Source organism: Strix uralensis, chromosome 4 (genome assembly GCF_047716275.1).
Source record: "Strix uralensis isolate ZFMK-TIS-50842 chromosome 4, bStrUra1, whole genome shotgun sequence".
NCBI lineage: Eukaryota > Metazoa > Chordata > Aves > Strigiformes > Strigidae > Strix > Strix uralensis.
In genome coordinates this window covers 92,858,172-92,881,804 of record NC_133975.1, presented here as the reverse complement: position 1 = coordinate 92,881,804, position 23,633 = coordinate 92,858,172, and the positions used below count along the sequence as shown (strand labels likewise).

General features: G+C 40.6%; 1 protein-coding gene and 1 long non-coding RNA gene across 3 annotated transcripts; both read left to right on the top strand.

Annotated features, from left to right (window-relative positions):
* Positions 1-3,060: 3,060 nt before the first annotated feature.
* Positions 3,061-18,782, top strand: PTGR2 (prostaglandin reductase 2). Of its 2 annotated transcripts, XM_074867906.1 has the most exons (10): positions 3,061-3,176; positions 8,394-8,462; positions 10,274-10,392; positions 11,690-11,881; positions 12,835-13,005; positions 14,031-14,240; positions 15,058-15,179; positions 16,432-16,519; positions 17,238-17,277; positions 18,562-18,782. In XM_074867906.1, exons 2-10 carry the CDS (start codon positions 8,426-8,428, stop codon positions 18,624-18,626), a joined length of 1,044 nt encoding a protein of 347 aa, XP_074724007.1. In that variant the 5' UTR covers positions 3,061-3,176; positions 8,394-8,425; the 3' UTR covers positions 18,627-18,782. The 2 variants fall into 2 exon arrangements, with proteins under 2 accessions (XP_074724007.1, XP_074724008.1); XM_074867907.1 differs by lacking the exons at positions 3,061-3,176; positions 14,031-14,240 and adding an exon at positions 7,454-7,471.
* Positions 18,783-19,043: 261 nt separating this feature from the next.
* LOC141943163 (uncharacterized) lies at positions 19,044-22,507 on the top strand. Its single transcript, XR_012628866.1, has 2 exons — positions 19,044-20,391; positions 21,348-22,507. It is a non-coding gene; the product is annotated as an uncharacterized LOC141943163 (long non-coding RNA).
* The last annotated feature ends 1,126 nt before the right edge of the window (positions 22,508-23,633 follow it).

Here is a 23,633-nt window from a genome sequence, read left to right as displayed (position 1 = left end):
TTCTGACTGTTAATTTTTTTGTTTCACCACCATGTGGCCAAGAAATGGTTTTGTTTCTTCAAATTTGCCTGAAGTTGGTCAGAGAAAACCTTGAATTGGGGGGAGTATCTGTTCAGTGAAGTAAGGCTCAACTGAGTGACATTCACTAGTTGGGTGGCAGCAATGGTTTGTTAACAATGACCACATCCATCTTCCAGCATAAACACATCTCCCATTTCATCTCTGCCCCGTCTCCGATTGACTTTAAAATGATGACAACCAGGTTGATTTAGCCTTGTTTATATGTGGTAACAATCCCTAATACCTGTTATGTAACAACTATTCCACCATGGCCTGCTTGCATGGACAGTTTTATTTCGCATGAAGGGTGACTTTGTGTGGTCTGAGGTGGATTAAGCTAAACCACAACAAGGCATTCTTCGACTAGAACATGTGTCCACAAGGCAAGTCAGTGCAGAATAGCTACTGCATTTTAAATTCACATCTAAGCTTATTTCACAATAGCTTCACTTAACGATTACTGAACAAAAGAGACAATGGGGGGGGGTGTGTGAATATAAGGGTTAAAACAGTAAACTGCAGATGATTGCTGCAACCACCTTTCATAACTTTGTTTGTGGAGGAAACAAAGTCACCCTGGGCTAGGCAAGAGAAAGCGGGGTTGTACAGAAATTTTGAAAGCCCATTTAATGTGTTGGGGTTTGGGTTGGTTTTTTGTTGGTACTTTTATAAAATATCTGAATTTATACTGCCATTACATAACATGGAAAAAATTACACATACCTTCTTCCCACTTTTCTTTCAATTATTACTAGCCATTGAGATACACTACTTCTAAATTAACAGGGAGTTCTCCATTAATACCCTTCATAATCTTTTCCTGTTTGCTTATATAATGACATGTAACATTGGTTTCTGAAATAACTATTTCTATAAGAATTGTGCTGCTCTCTTCTTGCACAAGTATGTGGCAAGTCAGTATTCATTTTAATGCAGGCCTTCTACATACAAGATATGCCCATTTGAAACTATGGGAACAACTTCCACCCTGAAGACTTACTTTCAGTGACAGGTAAGAAGTGGACCTGTCATTAGACCAACTGATACAAGTTGGAAAACAAAAGTATGGTGGTATAAATGATCGCACACTTTGCTGGGTAAAAAACTGGCTGGACGGCCGGGCCCAAAGAGTTGTGGTGAACGGAGTTAAATCCAGTTGGAGGCCGGTCACGAGTGGTGTCCCCCAGGGCTCGGTTTTGGGGCCGCTCTTGTTTAACATCTTTATTGATGATCTAGACGAAGGGATCGAATGCACCCTCAGTAAGTTTGCAGACGACACCAAGCTGGGTGGGAGTGTTGATCTGCTCGAGGGTAGGGAGGCTCTGCAGAGAGACCTGGACAGGCTGGAGCGATGGGCTAAGGCCAACTGTATGAGGTTCAATAAGGCCAAATGCCGGGTGCTGCACTTGGGCCACAACAACCCCCAGCAGTGCTACAGGCTTGGGGAGGAGTGGCTGGAGAGCTGCCAGTCAGATAGGGACAGGGACGGGGGACGGGGGGAGGGCGGTGATTCACAGCCGGCTGAACATGAGCCAGCAGTGTGCCCAGGTGGAAGGCCAATGGCATCCTGGCCTGTATCAGAAATAGCGTGGCCAGCAGGGACAGGGAAGTGATCTTACCCCTGTACTCGGCACTGGTGAGGCTGCACCTCGATTGCTGTGTTCAGTTTTGGGCCCCTCACTACAAAAAGGACATTGAATGACTCGAGCGTGTCCAGAGAAGGGCAACGAAGCTGGTGCAGGGTCTGGAGCACATGTCGTACGAGGAGCGGCTGAGGGAACTGGGGTTGTTTAGTCTGGAGAAGAGGAGGCTGAGGGGAGACCTCATCGCCCTCTACAACTACCTGAAAGGAGGTTGCAGAGAGCTGGGGATGAGCCTCTTTAACCAAGTAACAAGCGATAGGACAAGAGGGAAGGGCCTCAAGTTGCGCCAGGGAAGGTTTAGACTAGATGTCAGGAAGCATTTCTTTACAGAACGGGTTATTAGGCAGTGGAATGGATTGCCCAGGGAGGTGGTGGAGTCCCCATCCTTGGAGGTGTTTAAGAGTAGGGTCGACATAGCGCTGAGAGATATGGTGTAGATGGGAACTGTCAGTGTTAGGTTTATGGTTGGACTAGATGATCTCAAGGTCCTTTCCAACCTAGACGATTCTGTGAAATCCCTTATTAAAATACCTTATTTTTTGTCCCAGACCATCCCAGTTCCAATGTTGTTATTACAACTAATGTGAAATGCAAAGTTTTGTATATTATGGTGGCATAAATATAAATCATTCACTTCAGACCTATATTAAAGTGCTATGGGCAAAGCTACAATAGAAAGGCTTTACCTGTCTTTATGTGAGAGGCAGAATACAAAGTCATCAGGATCATTAGTCTGGAAGAGGTTTTCCAGTCTTTAGCGGTCACTTGAAGCTCCACAGTAATTTCCACCGACTCGGTGGCCACTTCACAGACCTGTTTGCCTTCCCAGCACGGTGAGTCACTACAACGTAGGGCGAGTACACAGGGTCAGATTACTCAGGGCCAGGACCTCACCCCAGGAGGGCTCTGGCTCTGCAGTTATTCATCCTTCTATAGGAGGCCTCTTCATCTGTATTTGAGCATAGCAAAAGTATGTATATTGTAAATACAATACTATATTGCCCACAACAGCGACTTGACCGGGATTTTAGGAATGACTATAGCACAGCCTTACACTGCTCACACTAATGAGCAGCCCCCTCACCCACTACAAGGCGCCAGGAGCAAACATCTCTCAGCGTTACCCTCTCCCTCAGAAAACCCCTCACGCGCTGTAGCGCCTTTTCCCAGCGCCTCACGAGATCACCCGCCGTCACCTCGCCCCCGCGGCAGGAGACGCCGGCCCACAGCGCCACCGGTGAAGCGGTAGGGGAAAGCGAAACCGGGCACCTCCCGCGGCGGGGAGACCGCTGGCGGGCTGCAGCCCCGGGCGCCTGCCGAGGGTACGCCTCCTGCCCCGCCGCTTTAAGCGGGGGCCCTCGGCCTTTCCCTGTTTAAGACCTGCGCGCATGCGCACGGCGGGCCTGGGGCGGGCTCGCGGCCGCCTGTTTGACCCGTAACAGCAGTGCCAGAGCACTCGAGGCGCGGCTCAAGGTGAGTAGGAGCGTCTCGCGGCCTGGCCCTGGCCCCGGCCCCGGCCCTTAACAGTGGGGTGGGGGCGGGGCGGCGGGGCCCTGGTTGGGCACAGCGGGGCCTCGGGGGTGGAGCAGTGGTCGCTCACCGGCCCCACCGAGATGAGCGTGCCCCGAGGCCAGGTGTAGGACCGGGAGGGCCTGCGGCCTGCTCCGCCTGGAGGGCAGCTTGGCAGCGCCCTCCGAGCCCCTCCTGAGGGGGTAGGGCCCCTGCCCTCCTTCCCGGGAGTCATTTCCTTGGGGATTAGCGTGCAGGGTAGGCGGGGGCAGGGGTTTGACGGTTGGAAGAGATTTGGGATTGCCCTGAGCTCTAGAACAGGGGCGTGAATTGCGCTTTACTGAGCCCCCACATCAAGCTACGGCCAGGGATGAATGGAGGAATCCCTTCCTCTGGGATTCCTCCTCAGCACGTGCGTCAGGGCTGCTGCGTAGCACGTAAATGTGAACATCCATCCGTGCTCCTGACCTCTGGGTTTCCCTCTCCTATGTTATTCCATCTGTGGTTTCTGAAACTGGTATCGACCCATCTGCAGGGCGGTCTCCAGGGGCTCTTCCACCCTTGAGAGCAGTGATTTCTAATTGGGTCTTGGGTCACACCTAGGAAAGTGGGTAATCTATACGATCTAGGATTGCTCTAATCTCTGACCCTGCGTACTGCATCACAGGTTTCTTGGGAAAACATGAGGTGTTTCTTCTGCTGAAGTGATGCTCCTTCCTTTCTGGCAGCAATCTGCAGTCTTATGTTCATTCCTGACTTGACATTCTGCTAAGAAAAAATAGGCCTTGTGTCTTGGTATTTTTAAACAATTTTCAGCAACTAATACAATGCAACTGTTTGGTTTTTTTAAAAAAAATACTCAAGAGGTTGTACCTGAAAACTTGAAGCTTTTGGGACACCTAGCTATGAAAAAGTAAAGTTTATACAATCCTGTTGTGTGTGGATACAAGTGTGTATACCTACTGGAACTTTTGCTCTGTACATCAGTCAAATTTGATAAAAAGCTCAAAGATATTAGGCTTCTTGGAATATAAAAAAAGAAGAAAAAGATGGCTAGATCAAGATCCTACTACTATTGTCATTCTTCCTTTCTCACCTGTTTCTTTCTTGAGGGAAAGATTGCAGCCTGCCCTCAACCCCTACAGTGTGTCAGGGAATCCACATGGAGAAAACACTATGGGAGGAACTTCACATCAGAGAATTCAGTGATGGGTCATGCTACATTAGGAAATCTGGATTTAGTAGTTTAGTTCATGAAAGTACTTTTTATGGCATGCATTTTTCTCTATTCACGACAGTCAGTATTGATTCTGACTTCTACTTTTTGAAAACTTGAGTTGGCAATTAATTAACATTGCTCAAATGTAGGGAGGTCCTTAGGGGCATGGTAGTGACTTTGGTGCCTAATACATTACATTTGCTTTTTCATTTCCATTCTCCTCACCTTGCCAGTTAATGTTTTCTGTTTTTTGCCCAGCCATTCCCATCTCAGTTTGCTTGGTTCCGTCTTGTAATTTCCAGTTTCTCTAGTTCTCTCTCATTCTAGTTGACATTTCCCTGTTTTGCTGGCCTTTAAGTTGCTATTCTTGCCATGTTTCTCTGTTCTCACAGATTCCTAGTGCCAGTCCTTACCATCTTTCTTTCCTGTATGTTTCTCATTCAAAGTCATTTGTCCCTGAAGTTTCTTTCTTTGAATTTCCTCTGAGGATTCTTGTTCCAGCTTTTTGACACTGCAGTTTCAGAGACTTCCAGTCTTACTTGTCCTCCATTTAGATTGACTGCCTTCTTCCTCCATGCTGCTCGGGCCCCATACAGGAGGGAGAAAGTACTTGCTCTTCCTTTTTTTACTAGACTGCACCTGGCATGGGCAACAACTTGGAAGCAGGTGAATCGTTTTGGCAAAAGTAGGTGTAACTGAAAACAGTGTCTTCAGGCAGTCTCAGAAACAAGAAGTTATAGGAACCAAGTCCAGGAGAAACAAACAAGCATTTTAGCACTGAGGAATTTATTTAACGTTTTTAAAAGGAGTTGTCGTGTGTGTGTCTGCAAAAATGGGAAAAAAACAGGCAAGGGGAGAAAGAGATAAGAATAAAATTGGGCTAAAACATACTTGAGACTCCCCTGATGGTACTGCTGTTGTGCTGCTTAATGCTTCTGTTGTATTCACAGGGTGGGTCAGGTGATCTTGGCATAGAATGATGATGTTAAAGCTTGTAATTAAGTTTTACTCCATCTGTCTAAAGAGTAAAACCAACTCAGATTATTTTTGTTTGGAAAAGCTAAAAAATAGTAATGCTTCCTGTTGGTCTTTAAAAAAAAAAAAGTCAAAAGCATCCTTCACACTAGCATTCTGCATGTATCGAAAAGGATTATGTATATGATACAAATCCCCTTTATTTCACTTTAAAAAAATCTGTTCTCTTTCTCCAAAAGCTTTCCTCAGTTTACAGTGTGAAAGGATGGTGCTTCTACTTATTTTTAGTCACTTCCGTATTGTTTATAATGTGAGGTTCTTAACTATGTTATGATATTAGTGTGAACATTTGTTTGTGTAATGGTGTCCTGGCTTCCACTGTAGAGTAAGTGCAGTCATATTTACAAGTAAATGTCCATTTCCAGTGTTGTATTTTACTGTGACAGCTGCCATAGAATGAGTGACAGTTCAGCTGCCAGCCTTGCTTTCTGTCCACCCACTTGCAGTATCTGGAAGATCTTCAAATTGAATTAGTACGCAGCCTTCTCAACCAAAAGCTGTGAAAATGACCTGGGAAATCAACAGCATTTTTGTTCCCTCACAATGTCAGGCATTCAAAGAAGTAATCTAAACTTAGATTGTATACTTTTTCCACTCTCATCTTTCTATGCTGCTCTGTATTGCTTTTTCTTTCTTTTAATGTGTTAGTATCTTTGGCTTTTTTCTTTAAAGAACTCTTATTTTTTTCCCCACTATCATAAAAAGCAGATATTTCAAGTATGGGTTAGGCACAATAAAAATGCTTTTCATCATCTCTTTTCTTGTTCAGATTGGGTTTTCATGTTTGTATAATACAGGTATTTAGTTGCAGGATAACAAAAATTGAGTCAGCAGTTTCGATAGTGGGCCTTTCTGTAAGGCATGAGCTGTACAGCAATTCTGCCTGCTCTGTATGGGTTATAAACAGGGAATCAAACCTTAATGCCATGGATAGATTTGAACTGAATATGAATAGCATATAGAGGAATGATTTGCCCAGATTCCATGTGAGCTGTCAGATTGCTGTTAGTTTATAGTCACTGCATTCTTAACTCATTATTTCTGCACAGAGCAGTTTCATTAGGGGTTATAAACTTCAGCCAAGTTCTGTATGTGTGCAGATTGTTTACTAGAGTATGGTTGTCCTTTTAAATTGCACTGGGCACATCTGACAGTTATAAAATGCTCATTGAATTAGCACAGATTCTCAGATCTAAGACAATTGCTCTGGGGATAACAACAGTACCACTTGAATGTAATTTTGTTAGGCAGATGTTACCAGGAGGAATTGGGAATTTTGTTCTGAAAAATATTTCGTAAAAGAAGTACAAAGTGATGTGCCCGTGATCACACAAGAAGTCTATAGCTGAGTATGATACTGAACCCAAGATCTGCCAAAGTGTATCTTAGGCCATTCTTGCTGATAGGGTTTTACATGAGTATATTATTCCAGAAATTCTGTCAGCTGTGTGGGTATAAAAATGGAGGTTTTTTTTCCCTCTTTAACTATTAACTCCTGTATTTTCAGTGTACATTTTTTGTTTTTAAACCGTAACTAGCAATTTCATCAAAGTGTGGGGTTTTTTGTAGGATGATGTTCTGCATTGTTCTGTCCAAAGAACTGTGCAGGTCACTTATTTTTCACTGATGTGATGCTGTAAACACACATTGGAGACCCATTTCTCGTAGTTTTTCTTGTAGCACCCTTAGGTGTTGAAATACTGAAAAGAAACTAACTATTGAATAATTTTTGCCTAATATGTAGCTTTTCAAGTGCAAACACAATCAAATGTTAAACCTTTATCTGGTTTGTGAATGAGATACTTTTGGTTTGAGTCAGTTGTGGGATTTAGAGGAGAGGGAAAGGCCAGGGATATGCCCATCTTCTCCTGATAACTTTTTAATTATATTTTTCAGTACTCCAGGCTGTAGTTCTTGATGGTCTGTGAGTGCTGTAATGTAAGCACTGTAACAGCACAGACGGAAGGTTCTGTATTTTGCAGTGTTCAAAGAATAAAGATGTTGGGTAAGTGGTGATGAGGTACTCTTTCTAGGCTCATCTGTTTAGCTTCACTCTAATTTGCTGTTCTTGTCAGCAAAATAAATATTATAATAAAGACATCAGCTATCATGTTTCATTCCTTAATGTCCTTGGTTCTTGTGGAGGCTGGTTATTTATGACACTCAGCTGAGAATAGAAGGAAGAACATTTTTACATTGTATTAGCTCTGAAAGCATAGATCATGATTTTTCTCCTGTTAAAGCCAGTTCATTCCCTGTTAATCACTTTGGCATCTTGTGGTTGCAAGAACACAATTTTGCAGTTCTCCTTGAGTTTCAACAGTTTAAAAAGAGAAATTTTTTCAGTAAAACAGATGAAATGGTGATCTAATTCTTTCTCATCTCTGGGCCAGACCATTTCTTAGGAGAAAATGCACTGCTACTCAAAAGACTTGCTATTTCATGTGAAACATTTTATACAACAATGTCTTTTTATCATACACCTGCATACTGCTATGCCTGGCACGTGTGCATGCCTTTGAGTTACACCTGACCTACACATGCAAAGCTGCCTCAGTGTCCTTTAGGTGGGAACAGAGTGTTCTCAGCGCAGGAAAGCAAACCAAACATGTCTCCTACAACCTGGTAGGGGGTGGTGATGATCTCTACAAGGAGCATGGTACATTATGATTTTCAGTTTTTCCAGAAAGTGCTACTGTGATGTTGTATAAAATCACAGCTTTAACAAGATAAACAGGGAAACTCTTTATTCACAAGTTTGTTCATTTTACATTTGAGGTTGTTTCATAATGATTCTTGGGCATGGATGCTGAAGTTGGTGAGGCCTGTATTTCATCCCCAGTTTCCAAATTACTTAGTGCTTTGTTGCATGTTCTTTTTCAAGAAAATCTATGTTTCAGTCCTTCAAACAATGTTTTCCTTTGTAGAAATCCAGCACAGAATTGCTCCAAAAGCAGGGATGATTATACAGAGAGTAGTGCTGAATTCACGCCCTGGTATGTATTTCTCTCCAGTAAAGGATCGATGTGTTTGTTATGGTTGCCTAATGCTCCAAAATGGCGAGTTAGAAACAGACACTAGGTTAAGATATTGACATTTATATATCTTAATATTGCATGGAGCAATAAATAAAGTTTATTGTGAAGTGTATTTCTTTAGAAATCTGTATATACAGATTTCTAAACTTTTAGGTGAGAAAAAAAGGGTTAATGCATAATATATGAGAAAATCCTAAGCGTAGGGACTCAAAGCGAAGAAAGATTAGCAAGCAATTGCTTTTTAGTTCTGACATTTGTTCTCTTTGCATTTTAAGAGATGACTAAAGTATTTTATTGCTGTTCATTTTTGTTTCCTTTTAGTAAATATTGAATCTTTTATTCCTCCTGTGTTTCAGAGTGTTTGTTTTTTAAATTTACACTGTTGAGGATTTGTTTACTTCTTGATTCTTCCATACACATTCTCTTTGTTACCGATGTCAGCACAATATTTTGAATAGTGAGTTTATAAATTGTGTGTTGTAGAAGACCCATATGTGTACATTGAGTTTTTGGGGACGTATTGTGTGCTGCTCAATGCCAAAATATTCCTAAGAGGTAGGAAGTGTTGCGTGACCTGCAAATAAGTCTTTCCTAATGCAAATCAAATGTTACAGCAGTAGCCTGCTGTAGTCACCCAGTCAGTCTGACTTAAAACATCCGTGGGTATCTGGCTCTTCCCTTGTAGTGCCGTGGTTCCAGTTGTCAGATTGGTCTGATTGATCTGCTGCATGTGGTACCAACCTGAGGGCAAAGCCTCCAGTTCTGGGGCTCTTGGCATACATTTTATAGGTGATTTTGGGAAGCTTTAATTTAAGGAGGTCTGTAGCTGTGAAGGGGTGCTCTTGCAGCATATGTATGTGCAGTGACAATTGTCTGTATTCCCCCTTGTGGTGGTTTAGCCCCTGCCGGGGTCTGAGACCACGCGGCCGCTGCCTCTCCCCCACAAAGGGAGTGAAATACAAAGCCCCAAGACTGAAATAAGGAAAGGTTTAATACAACAATGCAATAGCAACACAACAAACAACAGCAATAACAGTAATAGTGATAGCAATTAACAGAGCAAAATAGCTACCACATACAGCAGTGGGAAGCACGATGTACAAAACCACGAGTGCACCGCGCTCCCGCGCCAGGAAAATGTGACCTGCCAGGATGTGAAGTCTGCATGGTATCTGAATAACCCGGCTAGAGCTCCCCCCCCACTGCTGGGGAAACTTAACCCTATCCTGGTTAAACCAGGACACCCCTATCTCACTGAGTCAAAAGAGGCTAAAAGGTGAGAGTGTAAAACTTACCTGGTTAAAATTTATGGTCATTTGCTACTGACAAAATAGTGCATGATATTTTTGTTATGTGAGAGAAGTCCCAATGCATGTCATTGTTTTGAAAGTTAGGAGCTTTTCAGCACATAGGGTATATAGATATATTTTGAGAATGGGAACAGCTCTTTTTTTTTTTTTTAATTTTCCCTAGTTGTTCATAAAAAAATATATGTAGCAAACACCATGGAAACTGCCAGTCAGTGCAAGTACCTGGTACTGGCCCAGGTAAGTGCAAGCTGAGAGATGAGCAAGTCTGCAGTTTGGATGGTGGCAGTGCACACATTTAAATTGTAGTCTGTGACACAAAGCCTGGCAGTTGGTCAGTAGTTTTATACCTGAGTAAAAATATAGCTTGACTTTGACTACTTTTTGAAAAGGCTTTCCCATAATAATTAATGGAAGCTCTATTTTGATTCATTTATTTGTTTGATTTTAAAATGATTCTAGGTAAGAATGGAGTGCCAGTGGCTGAAAATTTCCGACTGGAACAAAGTACAATAGCAGATACAATCCAAGCGGGACAAGTGCGTGTCAGAACCCTTTATCTCTCTGTGGACCCTTACATGGTAGGTGTTGGACTTAGAGCTAAGCCAGAATTTGTTTTTTAAAATATCTTCAACTCTGTCGTGATGTTTAACACCAAAGCTACCAATTATAGGACAAATGTATCTCTAGTATAGCTTAGTAATTCTTTTCATTCTGATGAAGTATCAGGAAGGAATTTGGCATTAATGTTCCTGTGAGATATATATATAGGAATATGACTTTATAGGACCAGGTAGAGACTGACCCCTGGTATGCCATTACAGATTTGTTTGTATCAGCTTTTTCTGAACTTTGCCTTTTTTATATACATTTTACAACTGTTTTTTGGCCGTGGAAGGAAGTATTTTTCAATTGAGGGGAGTGTGAGTAGAGGAGGGAGAATATTTCATGATGAAGTGAGAGAGGGATGTGATCAGGCAAAAAAATTCTAGACAAAACATGTAAATGATTCAAATTAAATGTTATCTAGCTTTTACCAGTTTTGTTTTCTCCGTAAGTGGGTGATGGCAGGACAAAAATATGTCAATACTTTGTAAACAATGCGAACAGAGAGAGGGTGAATGAAGCGATAACCAGCACTTGCACCTAGTTTTGCAAAACTGTAGAAATTATGTGGTTGGGAGAGTTGTGGGTTGAGATGGAAGTGAAGGTAGGAGGAGAACCAGACACACCCAGTCTGCTAGTGTGTAAAAGTTTGCTCTAAAGACAATTCTGGTCATTTGTTCCCTGCATAGGTGGAGAGAGTAGAAAAGAAACAGTCTTAATTTCAGGAAAGTAGGTTTAGCTTGGGAATTGATGAAAAGTTTAAGAATCTTGAAAAACTAACTCAGGCTAAAGGGTGAGACAGAAAGAAAAGACCTCAGATTTCAAGATGTTTCATTAAACAGATCTCTGTCAGGGATGGTCTACATATATTTGACAGTTCTTCAGTGCATGGCTATGGACTTGGGAGTGTTTTTTTCAGTCCTGCATTTCTATGATTAATCCTGTTAAGGAATGGCGTTTATACGATTCTCATCAGACCCAAGCCAGTCATCTTCGGTTGCATGGCTGACTTTCAGGCAGCGTCTATAAAACGTGTTGGCTTTGGTAACGCTGCTGGAGGAGATCAGAATGGTCTGTCCTCCTTTTGTACTGAGCAAACAGAGAGGAAAGAGGGATCTAAGAAAAGATGATGAATATTTGGGGCTTATTGAGAGATTTTTGAGTAGCCCTTTGTGTTTGAAGTTTTAAACATATCTCATCCCCAGCTTCATTTGAACTCATAAACAAACCATGTGTTCCACCAGAGCCTCTCATTAAAGCCTTGTCTTTCAGCGCTGTCGAATGAATGAGGATACTGGCTCGGATTACCTCCTGCCCTGGCAGCTGTCTGAAGTTGCTGATGGTGGGGGCATTGGGATTGTGGAGGAGAGCAAGCACGATAACCTTGCTAAAGGAGACTTTGTCATTTCCTTCAGTTGGCCCTGGCAGACAGTGGCAATTCTAGATGGAAGCTTGCTACAAAAGGTAATGGAAATGCAAACCCCATATTGTCACTATTTTCTTTTCCTAAACCTTTCTTTAAAATAGCGGCTAATGGTATTTCTTAGTCAAAACCAAACCAGTGTTACTGGAGCAACCAGTTCTCAGAAGGTGGATCAACTCACAGGTGGCAAAATCTGTATCAATTTCTCTTTTTTCTTAACAAATTAAAATGTAAATGCTTTTGTTGGTTACCAGACATGCCAGTATTATTTCAATTATTGGATTTTTAATAAATTTCCCTGAATCTGCTTCTGTTAATTCTGTTAATTATTCTATGAGAGTGTAGTCATAAGACATAAAAGACATAAGACATCATTATACATGAGTGTAGTCATAAGACATAAAAGGCTTTAGATATATTTAATTCAATTTACTTCATTAACATATGTTAGTGAAAGCTTTTACTTGAGATTTTACATCCACAGGAGAAAGGGTATTCAATGTGAAGTTGAAAGTGAAGTGATAACAGTGCGTTAGGGATATTGTGTTGATCATCCTCTTGTGACAGAAAATTACTGTAGTTTAAGAATGTGTACTTTCCAGTAAACTCCTTCCTTAGGACCTTTTGCCACTGATCTGCAGTCACCATATTTGAGAAAATGATGCTACTTTATCCTTTATGCTAACACAGGGATAGTTCACCATTGCTGGAAACTTACCTCCCAGCTGCTTTTTGACACTTCTGTAATTTAAGTTTTTGTGAGTGACTTTGTTTAAAAACTTTTTCTAAAACTATGGAAATACAATCTTTGTTTCATTTTGTATAAACTTGTTATTAGGGTAGAGCTAGTTTATAGACAACTTGTCCCTAACAGTTGTACCTTGCCTGGTAAATATCCTGAGTTAGTCTTCTATCCTCAGACAATGAAATAGCAAACAGCAAAATCTCATCTGTGAAAAGAAATGAACAAGCACCATGTGTTTCTGTTTTGTAGCTTGTTCCACAACTTGTAAATGGACACCTTTCCTACTTTCTCGGTGCAGCTGGCATTACAGGACTGACAGCCCTGTTAGGTATAAAGGAGAAAGGACACGTGGCTGTGGGTGCAAATCAGACAATGGTGGTGAGCGGAGCAGCCGGTGCCTGTGGCTCTTTGGCTGGCCAGGTAGGTAGGCTTAAGACATACAAGCATACTCTGTTACCAAGTTTATCTTCTGAAACACACTGGTTAGTAAATGTACAGATAAAATCATTGTAAACGTGAACAGGTATAACTCCATGGGAAGGGCCAGTTTCACAGAATTGGCTCAAACTCTCATTGAGAAAGGTTTTGTGTGAAACTTAAGTTTCATGAAACTGGCATAGGAGAAAATGGCCCAAGGTGATTACTTGTCACTAAATAAAGTAGATGGTATAAATACATGTATTTACTATATATTTATGTAGTAGTCTGCCATTTGAACACAGTCTTTGAGTTGACTGGTGACTTTTTTTTTTTTCTCTATATTAGAAAATAGTCAGTAAAAAAATGTAGTAAACCTTCTGTGTTGTGTCCCATGACATCCTTTGTGTTTTGAGATATGCAGCCCTTTTAACCTGCTCAGCTTTGCAGAACCTGTTGTGGTGTGTTTGTGTTTGTGTGTATGTGCATATCTACAAATACACACACCCACCCCACCCCCCATCGATATACAAACACAGTAGATATTAAGCAAGCTTAAGACTTACTGATAAAGAGAAGCTATGAAAAAACAATGCATAAGCAAATCTATGAAGAATATATTTAAATCAATTACTGTCCAATCTTTTTTGGCCTTTTATTAGCTATGCTACTGTACTTGGCAGATGGTGATTTTATACTGTATTTGGCTCTCCAGTACTGCCAGTTGTTGTTGACTCCACAGACTAAACCTCCTGCAGCCAGTGAGTTTGGAAAGATGGCAGATTTTGGTTGTACCTGCCCTTTCTCTAGGTGTGAGGAGGGAGTGACAAGAGGGGATTGTGTCACGTGAGATGGGAGCATGTGCTGAACTTTGCTGCCTGGGGTTTAGTGGGATGGGGGATAATTGTAACACCCCCCTAAGGCCCCCTCCCTCCCACGGTACCCTTACGCAGACCAATGATCTAACTTCTCTTTATTGTTTGGGGGTTTGGTTGGTTTTTTTTTTTTTTTTAACTGTGCGCTTGCAGATTGGCCGTCTGGAGGGCTGCTCTAGAGTGGTGGGGATCGCTGGCACAGATGAGAAGTGCTCCATTTTGGTCCAAGAAATGGGGTTTGATGCTGCTATCAATTACAAGAAGGAGGATGTGGCAGAGCAGCTACGTAAACTCTGCCCAGGAGGTGTGGATGTTTACTTTGACAATGTTGGTGGAGACATCAGCGATACAGTTATAAGTCAGGTGATTATACCAGCTGTCAGGTTTATTCTAGTCATTCCCCTGTGTCTGTGTGCCCAGTTTTGGATTAATTCATACTGGAGACCAGCCTGCAGTACAGCAGAGCAGGCTTTCCACTTCACTGATCTAAGCTAGGTGCTGATCTTGGTCTTGAGGAGAAATCAGATATTTGAAGTTAGTGTCTGTCATTTGGACTAGCCTGGCAGTATAGTAATAGAAGCACAATATCGGCTCCTCGTCTCTCACTGCTTTGGCCAGGAGACATGGTAATATTCTTAAAACCTTGTCTGTTGGTGTAGTAATCTTGTGTTTTGTCAGCTTTGGTTTTCTGGCTTCACAAAAGACCAGCTCTGCTGGGCCTCCATAAAGATGCTTGACTAGTCCTCTTCATTGTTAATGTGAAACTACTCTGTCTGATGGCAGGGGGGCTTTGGTGGCAAGGCCATCTTTGGGAGCTCTAAATCCCAGCTGTATCCAACAGCTGTTTCAAACTTCTTTGTCCTATTACCCCTCACCTCCTGACAAAAAGGGCAAACAGTAAGATAAGAATTTCTTACATTCCTTGTATTTAATGCCTTTTAAAATTATGCATAGGCTGTATAGCATTTAGTTTTCCTCTATTACCCTGCATTTATGTATTTGAATGTTGTCATAGGTTGAACAGGACTGCCTGCGATTTTCCCACTCTTTTCTTGGAAATATGGCTTTAAATAAGGATACCCATGTGAAAATTTTGCAATATAATCTATTGCATCTCTGGAAAATTTAGTTTCTGAGACCAAGGAATGTGATTTTTCTCACTTTGTTCTGTCCCAAACAGATGAATCGGAACAGCCATATCATCCTGTGTGGACAGATTTCTCAGTATAATAAAGATGTGCCTTATCCTCCTCCGCTGCCTCCTGACATAGAAAAAATACAGAAAGAAAGGAATATCACAAGGTACATTTCTCCTCCAGAACTTGTGACCGGGTTCCAAGTAGATTGCGCACTTGATGTTGTTGCTCAGAAGGTAGTCTGTAAATCTGCAATAGGCATGTGTAATTGGAACAGAATGTTGCCATAATAAAAAAGGAAATTATAATCACAACATCAGTAAATCCTTTCTCTTACGTTTGTCTGTATTGGCATAAAAAAATAGGAAAGGATGTTGTTACACATTAGCATAGTTGTCTGTTATACTTTGTTTGTGGTTGCTTGATTGAGTCTTGGAGTCTCTGACACATTCTTCAGTACAAGGGAAGGTGTTGCCATGGTTCTGTTCTCAGATGTTTTGCAGAATGCCTTTTCCCCACGTGTAGTAGTTCAGGCAGAGACAAAATCAAATATTGTTAAAGTAAGGATGCAGCTGATGCAGTGAATGTATTGAAATTACATTTTTAGTATTTGGGGTTTTGCAGTATAATGGGATAATGGGACTGTAGGTGTGACAGATATATACAGGTAAAACATTGATTTTTGTTACGGGAATTGCTGAATATCCTGTCAGGACTCAAGTGGAGCTAAGGCAGATCTTAGGAGCAGAGTTTTATGAGATTTTTTTCATTCATTGCATTGCAGAAAGTTAGGGACACTTTGGATTTCTGTGCAAATGGATTGACCTCTTCTAATTAAAATTATTTTCTTGTCCCTGTTGCTGTTGTCTGCACTTCTAAAAATGGATAAAAATACTAAAGTACACCATGTATAGTAGAAGGCAGTGGAGAATTTAATCACTATGTTGCTACAAGTAATTATAATTTTTTGATGATCGTTTCAGTTTCTCTTGATTACTACAGACAGCTCTGACAGCAGGATATGCAAAATTTTGGGGAGCCTGAAAGTTAATTTATACTTGTCATCTAACAGCAAGTCCATTAATTATTCTCCCTACTACATAAAAAAAAGGTAAAAAAGAATAGGAATTTGCTCACATTTTATGGACATTTGGTTGTTCTGGTGATACTACTTGATTTTTATTACTCTTCTCTCTGATACTTGAACAAAATTACTTGTCTAAGTCTGGTGTTACTGTCAAGCTCCCACTGCAGGGAGCTGTCTCAACAAGCTGGCAAAGCTCTGAGCTGTGTTGCATTGTAATTAGTACTCATAACCCTTCAGTTTCAGTAATGCTGTTTCCTGAAAAGAGTTGCAAAGATTACAAAATATGCTTCCCAACGTTTCTTAATTCAAGGCTCGTTCTTTTCTTTCACAGGGAAAGATTCCTGGTGTTGAACTATATGGACAAACAGGAAGCTAGTGTATTACAACTCTGTCAGTGGATCCAAGAGGGTAAACTGAAGGTAAGGACTTTTACATTTAATCGATGGCCTTTGATACTGTCTTCTCAGATCATGGTCTGGCTACAAGAAGTCCAGTTTCTTTGTCCTTGTCTCTCTTATCGTGCCTCAGAATTGAACATATTTTCTTAAGAATGTGTAAGTATAATTGAAAGCTTATGAAGTAGCACTGTTTCAGTAGGTACCTGCTGAGATGGTGTAACTGTAGTATGACAGACTTTTCTGCCACTGATGTCTGTATTCTTTCTTTCAGCATAAAGTGCAATTGCTTTTTTACTTAAGGGATCAGACCTTCAGAAATATGTACTTTCAAACACCTGACTAGTTAGTGTCCTCTGCTTTGGGAGATCTTGTCTGAAGTTTTGTTTCAAGCTTTATAATCATCATTTATTATTTTGTGATGCATAGATGCTTTATCCATCCTTTCCCTGTGAGGTCTGTCTAAATTAGTTTTTGATTCTTCTGATGATCAGTAAATTTTCCTGTGGAAAATCCTGAAACGTGAAATTTTGTCAGGGACAGGGATGTTCCAGTTCTGAATTAAATTGCCTATACGTTCATCAGAAAGTAGTTACTCCTCTCCTGATGAAAGAATCTGGCCCAAACAGAGCACTGTCCATTGTAGCAAGAGAATTCTTTAGATTTTGGTAGTTTTGTGGCAGTTTCTAAGAAATGTTAATCTTGTTTGAAGAAAGCTAAAAGGACTTGTTTGCATTGACAGGTCAGAGAGACCATGGTAGAAGGCTTGGCAAATGTTGGTGGTAAGATTTTTATACCATTTTCTGAGAATAATAATCTGATTAAGTACAATGACAGGAGAGGTTAACTACCTCCTTTGTTTCATTTGCCAATTCAGATTTTTGTATTTTATCTAAAACATGATTTTTATGTTATAATAAAACAGAGTTTTTTCCCAAGGTATTAAAATGTTCTGTGAAAAGATTATTTTGTGTTTAAAAAAAACACTGAATATAAATTTTGAGATTTTGTTTGTTTTACTATTGGGGGGGGGATTAATTGTTAAACTGCTACCTTAGCAGCTCAGTCATTCTGATCTTACAGATTTAAAGTGCTGCCCATTTCTTAGAACTTATGTGTAGGGAAACGGTTTTTTGGAAACCTTGAACTTATACTTTAAAAAGCTCAGTATCATTAGATACCAAGTGCTTGTTACGGGATTTGCCAACAAAAAATAAATTGAAAAGTACACACAAGAAAGGGGAAAACAGTAGAGATTGCTAAACAAAGTAAAAAATAATTTCTTTTAAAGGAAGAAAAGAGCCTGTATCCTATTCAGAAAAATCTGTAACAAAAAAAATATAAAAGTGAAGGGAGTCTTGTGACTCCAGTGAGACAAAGCCAGAGAGCCAGGTGATTCAAGATGTGCTGTAAGAGTGCTTCCCTTTCAAGTAACAAGGAAGAGTATGATTTAGTCCATTCAGTCTTTAGTCCCACAAGATTGGAAACAAGCAGAATTAAGTGATAGCCAAATCTTGCAGATTTAAATTTCTTCTAGTCATTGCTACTTACTGGTATACATATGTATTTTGAAGGAATTTGATCAAATACAGCAGTCATATTTCATACTTTGTTTAGTCAGATATTTATTGTTTTGCTCCAGCTTCCCGCATTTACTGTACTATATAAAGCATTTATAAACCTTTTCCTTTCACAAAGGCTTGTGAAACCTACAGCATTTGTGGGCTCCCCAGTCACACCTTGTATTTCTGTTTGGTATTTGTATGGCACATCACAAAAGCAACAAATGTAATCGTTAACTTGTAAAGGGCCAAACACTTGCTTACAAATCAGGTCTTTTAATTGTTACACAAAACTGCCCTTAGTAGTTTGTTACAGACAGGTTTTTTTTTTTCCTCATTCTTAATTTAGCGTGTCATTAAGGATAAATATATTTAGGTCCAAAACGTTATCTCTCCTTTTTGGGGAGCTGTCTCATGCATTTGCTTCTACCATTTTTTTTCTTTTTCAAAAGTTACTTGGCACATTTTGCTTGGCACTAACTAATTTCATTATTTCTCTTGAAGCCGCTTTCCAGTCCATGATGAATGGAGGCAATATTGGAAAACAGATCGTCTTAGTTTCTAAGTAAAAGTCATTGCTTCGAGAAAAAGAATTGGATTCTATCTCTAATAGTGAGCAAGATTTTACTTATACTAATTTCCCTTTTCTTAAATAAACCATTAAATTGTTCTGTATGTACTGAAAGCGGAGATTCTGGGATGCTAATAAACTAAATAGAACTGGAGACATGAATGCAATCATTTATACTAGAAATGAGTAATACGTTCTTTGACATGATTTTGACAGTTGCCAGCTAGCACACTTGCAAATATTTCATGGGTATGGTTTGAAAGTTAGAACATCCCAGGAACCATTTCCAATAAGCAAATTTGTATGCAGCCACCTAGTTTTGGTCGTTAGAAGAATTTACTAGTGGAGATGTGCACCATTCCCATGCTAGTTGGTCTGAGTGCCCAGGAACTTCTCTAGGAATTTTTAATTCAGTAGTGTAAATTTGCCCTGATAGTTGAATCAATCTGGCTAATCATGTTAGAATTTAACTGTTCTCGTTTTTACAGATAATTGCAATGAAAAATTCCATTTCTGGAGTTCATGGTCTCTAATAACAAAGGTATTTCCATTTTGCCATCTGGAACAATTCTCCGCTGATCTGCCTTGTCCATTTCTCTGTATTGCATTATTACATCTCTTATTTTCAGAGCACTTGAAACCTAATTCATTTACAGTTCCATCTGCATGCATCCTGAGACTTTCATCAGAGATAGGTTAGGTGTAGGGTGAGCCTTATGTATCCTTCTCAAATCTTTGCATTCCAGACTTAAGTGAAGTTTTCTTCTTAGAATGCCTTTCCTGAAATCTACTGTATCTTATTCTTATGATAATCTCCCCTATTTCATTAGTTTTTCTGGTTTTTACACCTCTCCAGGGTGACAGACAGAATCTCAAAACAGGATGCCTGATGACAGAAGGTAACTTTGCGGACAATGACCTTCTGTTCCCTCAGTAATTTATCTTGGCTCAGAATTTTTGGTCTAACAATGCACTTTTACCATCTCAATGGGGAAACTTGAACAACTGAGTCACTGTTTCCAAGTTTGACTAGCATAACCCCAAGCCAAGTGGGACTGGTGAGATAAAGTGTGTGTCTTCAAAGGCAAGGAACAGAAAAGGGAACAGATAATTATCTTAAAGACATTAGAATTCCACTACTATGTACATTTAGAGACATTAACACATTTATTTAGAGAATAGGATTGTTCATGACACATTCTGATTTATAGGTGATTGGTTTTGGTTTTAATTTGTTTGCCTTTAAGAGAAGTGCTTCCAACAGCAGGGTCAGCTGAACTGTCCAGAGAATGGATTATCTAGATCTGCATGAGTCACTACCTAGGCCAAACTAAATGGAATCCAAGGACTAGGAAAGAAACACCATGCAAGAAATTTGGCATTATAAATCATTTTGCTTGCTGTGGAAAGAAAGATAAGTATCAAAATTGCCTAATATGGTTGTAAGCAGTATGAAAACAGTCCTTTCATTTCCTAGGACCAGCTTCAGCACTGAAAGAAGGAAGCATGCAGTGATGGATGCTATAAACATTGAGGTAGAGAAAGACACCTGCAGTATAGCATTAGATGGTGTAAAATCTTCCAGTATGCATTTTTCAACTGCAAAACTAGTGGCTGGATCACTTTCAACTAGATTGCAAATCCAGCATCAGCATAACTAACTCAAGCAGCACTAATAAGTGTCACACTGGGATAGAAGCCAAAATTTTTATGCAGTAAAATCGGTATGATCAGAGTTGGCAAATGAAGACAGAAGGCAAGAGGTGAGTGAAATTCTATGAATTCCTGCATGTTGACTGTTTATGGATGGTAACTCAGTTGTGACAGTTAAGCAATGCAGGCTTGTAAGGTTGATAATTTGTATGTATGTTAAAATGAGAGGCAGGAGGAAATGTGGTGATCCTGGGCATGTCTCTAGACTTGGATTCCTGTCAGGTCAGCTGGATTTAATGGGGAGGGAGCTGATGGGAATACAACCTTTCCAAACGGCCGCTCTGCTGAGTGTGCTGATGTGTCCATTGTCCCCTTTCCTTTCTTTCTTCCCTCCCACATGTTCCCACATGCATATGCCTGATGGGAATATTCAGATTGACACAGCATCACCGTCACCCTATGCACCCCGTATAATGAATTCAACTTCTGCCAGGCAGCAGATGAGCCTTCATGCACTTTAACACACTTTATCTTTCTGAATAAACGTCCTCATCCTTATAGATCTTTCCTAAAGCAAATACCTGAATGCAAAATAAAAAAGCCTATGCCACGTACATGACCAACCAACTCCACATCCCCACAGCAAATCTGACTTAACCTTAGGCTCCGTTGCTACTGCTCCTGAAAATTGTTAGCAATGCAAGAGTATTTTTACAAATGAGACTTGATCAGTGTTGCTGTTCCTGCTGAGGTGAAATAGTACCAGTTTTCATTAGGAACAGAAAGTCCTCCATTGAATTCGTGGGGTTTTTCTGTGTGTCTGTCTAATTGTGCATAAATATATGTGGCGCTTTTCGGGGCATGGTGTCACCATGGTGTCTTCCTGTCTTCTTCCACCCCTGAAGGGTAACCTCTTCCCACACACAAGTTTCAGTGTCCTATAACATGCATTTCCTCATATTTGGCTTCTTCCAATCTATCAATTTTATTTACGTTTCAACAGCCTGTTTTGAGAAAAATGACTTTTATTCTTAAAACTGAGGACCATTCTTTTGTTTTATTCCAGCCTGCTTGGAAGGAAGTGTATCATAGGGTAGTACCCAAAGCAAGCTAATGAAATACCTGTGTATTTCAAAAGAGACTTCAGCTATGAACTGTGGTGAGTTTGTGTTGTATGAATGTAAGAAAGCAATCGTAATGATAATCACTGCTGAAAAGGTATTAAAATGTTTTCCTTTCATATGTTATTGGTAAAGGCCTCAATCTGATATATTTGAGTTTCCAGAGTTGCATCTGTTGAATCTGCAGAGTTGCAGATTCTGTACTTTTGAACACTACTTGCTGAAGAGCTACTCCAGAGAGAGCTCATCTTTGGCTCTGAGTTGACACACCTTGCAGGAATGACAGTCCTCTAGGAAGTTATTTCTCACGTCTGAAATAAAATGATAAAACTATAAAATTCCCAGCACTATTACTTTTACAGCAATTGCTTAGTAATCCACACAAGTCATAAACCCATTAAGAGCTGATGATGTGAGGCATGATCCAGAGTGAGATCATGCTGAGATACTGATTCTTTACTGTAATAAAGGCAGCTGGGTTGCAGCAGCATTCCTGTAGTTAGGTAAGCTATGGAGGGCAATATAGGTTTTGTCAGCATTAGTCAGATGGCTTTGGAGAAAAAAAAGATGGGGACAGTCAAAGTAAACCTCATCCTGGTACCCCCAATGTTTAGGATTCTCACAGAAGCGTTTCTTTACTTGTGAATCCCGGCTCATGTTACCTCTTAATAAATAAAAATCAGAGAGAGAAAATGCGTTAAACAAGTGCCCACAGTTGTAAAAAATATTGATACTTTTTTTCACCTTGTCTTAATTTCTTAATGATTGTAATAGTGTGACCCTTCAGCAATCCTATATTTTGCACTATAGGAGAGGTCTCATTTAACAAAGGATGACAAATAACTGGTAAGAAAAATCCAAGATGCTTTGGATGTAATAGATGGTCAGTCACTGGCTGCAGAAGCACCAGTGTTTGTCCCATGAAGCTTTACCTTACAAAGATGGTGAGTGATAGTTTATAAGATCTTAAGCAAGGGCAAGCAGGAATTTAGAGGAGGAGTTGTGTGACCACAGTAAGGTATTAGAAGTTCAGCTATACTTCTCTATAATCTTTTTAAATAAGCATTTATTTTTGCAAAGGGTAATAAAACTTTTTTCCCCCTTTTTTTAAGTTGGTCATGTTTCTTGTGTTCCCTGTTGGTTTTGTCCCTGATTGATAATCAATCAGAAAAACACGTTCTTTTCCATAGGAGCACCTAGTAGTGCTATGCCGTGTAGTTTAGTGTCAGGATTTCATGGAAGATGTCAGCAATACCATGAAAGGAGTTTGCCAGCCCAGACATAAATGTTTCTTACTGCAGTTTGTAGTAGCTGTTGTTACGGAAGTGAAGAGAGTGAAGGCAGATGCCTTTCAAATAGCTTCATCTCTTTATTCTATATTTTAATACATTGATTGTGGAAGAAGCAGATGCAAGGATTACTTAGTCCTGTTGTTCGTAACATTGCTCTCCTCTGTTGCTACACTGCCTTTCCCTTTACTGGGTTCTCTTCACAGTGGGAAATGTTTGTACTATCCATAAATAGACTGCCAGAGGATAAAAGAAGATGACAGGCAGATGGCATTATCCTGCGATAAGAAAGGGTACCAACAGCTGGAATAAGCTCCAAACTGAGAAAACATTTTGAGACACAACTGGGAACTCTTTAGCAAAAGCACAGAAAGAAGCAGAAATCTGTCAAGCCTTTTTAGACACAGGAACATGGAATTTTGCAACTGGAAAGATACCTTGGATAGCAAAATTCAGTTTTGCTACAGCACTCTACTCTGGGTGGAGTGGTGGTGGAAGGGTGGCTGAACAGGACAGCAGTATTGAAAGAAAACTGAAAGCATGAAGTAGCAAAGCAATGTTTTTGCAAGAATAGGGAGGTGCAATTAATAGCAGACAGTCCAAGGGCACGTGGTGAGAGAAGGCAGTAAGGTTTTATGGAGCTATGGCTCTACCCTCCTTGGCTCCACCCTCTTCTTGGACAGGCTTCTCCATATGTCTGAGACCTTCCCTCAGTCCCTACTCCTCTGCAAGAAGGAGCTGTCCTCCCCCCGCCAGCCCCTGCTTGCTTTCCTTTGCCTCCCAGGCCGGGAATGTGGGAGGGGAAAGTAAAGAGCCAAGGACCAGGCTCTGATGGGGTGAAGTTTGGACAGGAGCCAGCACGGCTGAACTTTCTCCTGGTTCTGGGGGTGACTTGGGGCGGGGGGCAGGACACTGTCCACTGGTGCTTTTCCTGCTGGGAGG

Coding starts and splice junctions, on each gene's coding strand:
- PTGR2 (XM_074867906.1), top strand. CDS start 8,426: ATGATTATACAGAGAGTAGTGCTGAATTCACGCCCTG. Junction 15,180..16,431: donor AAAGAAAGGAATATCACAAG/GTACATTTCTCC, acceptor TTTCTTTCACAG/GGAAAGATTCCTGGTGTTGA. Junction 16,520..17,237: donor TCCAAGAGGGTAAACTGAAG/GTAAGGACTTTT, acceptor TTGCATTGACAG/GTCAGAGAGACCATGGTAGA.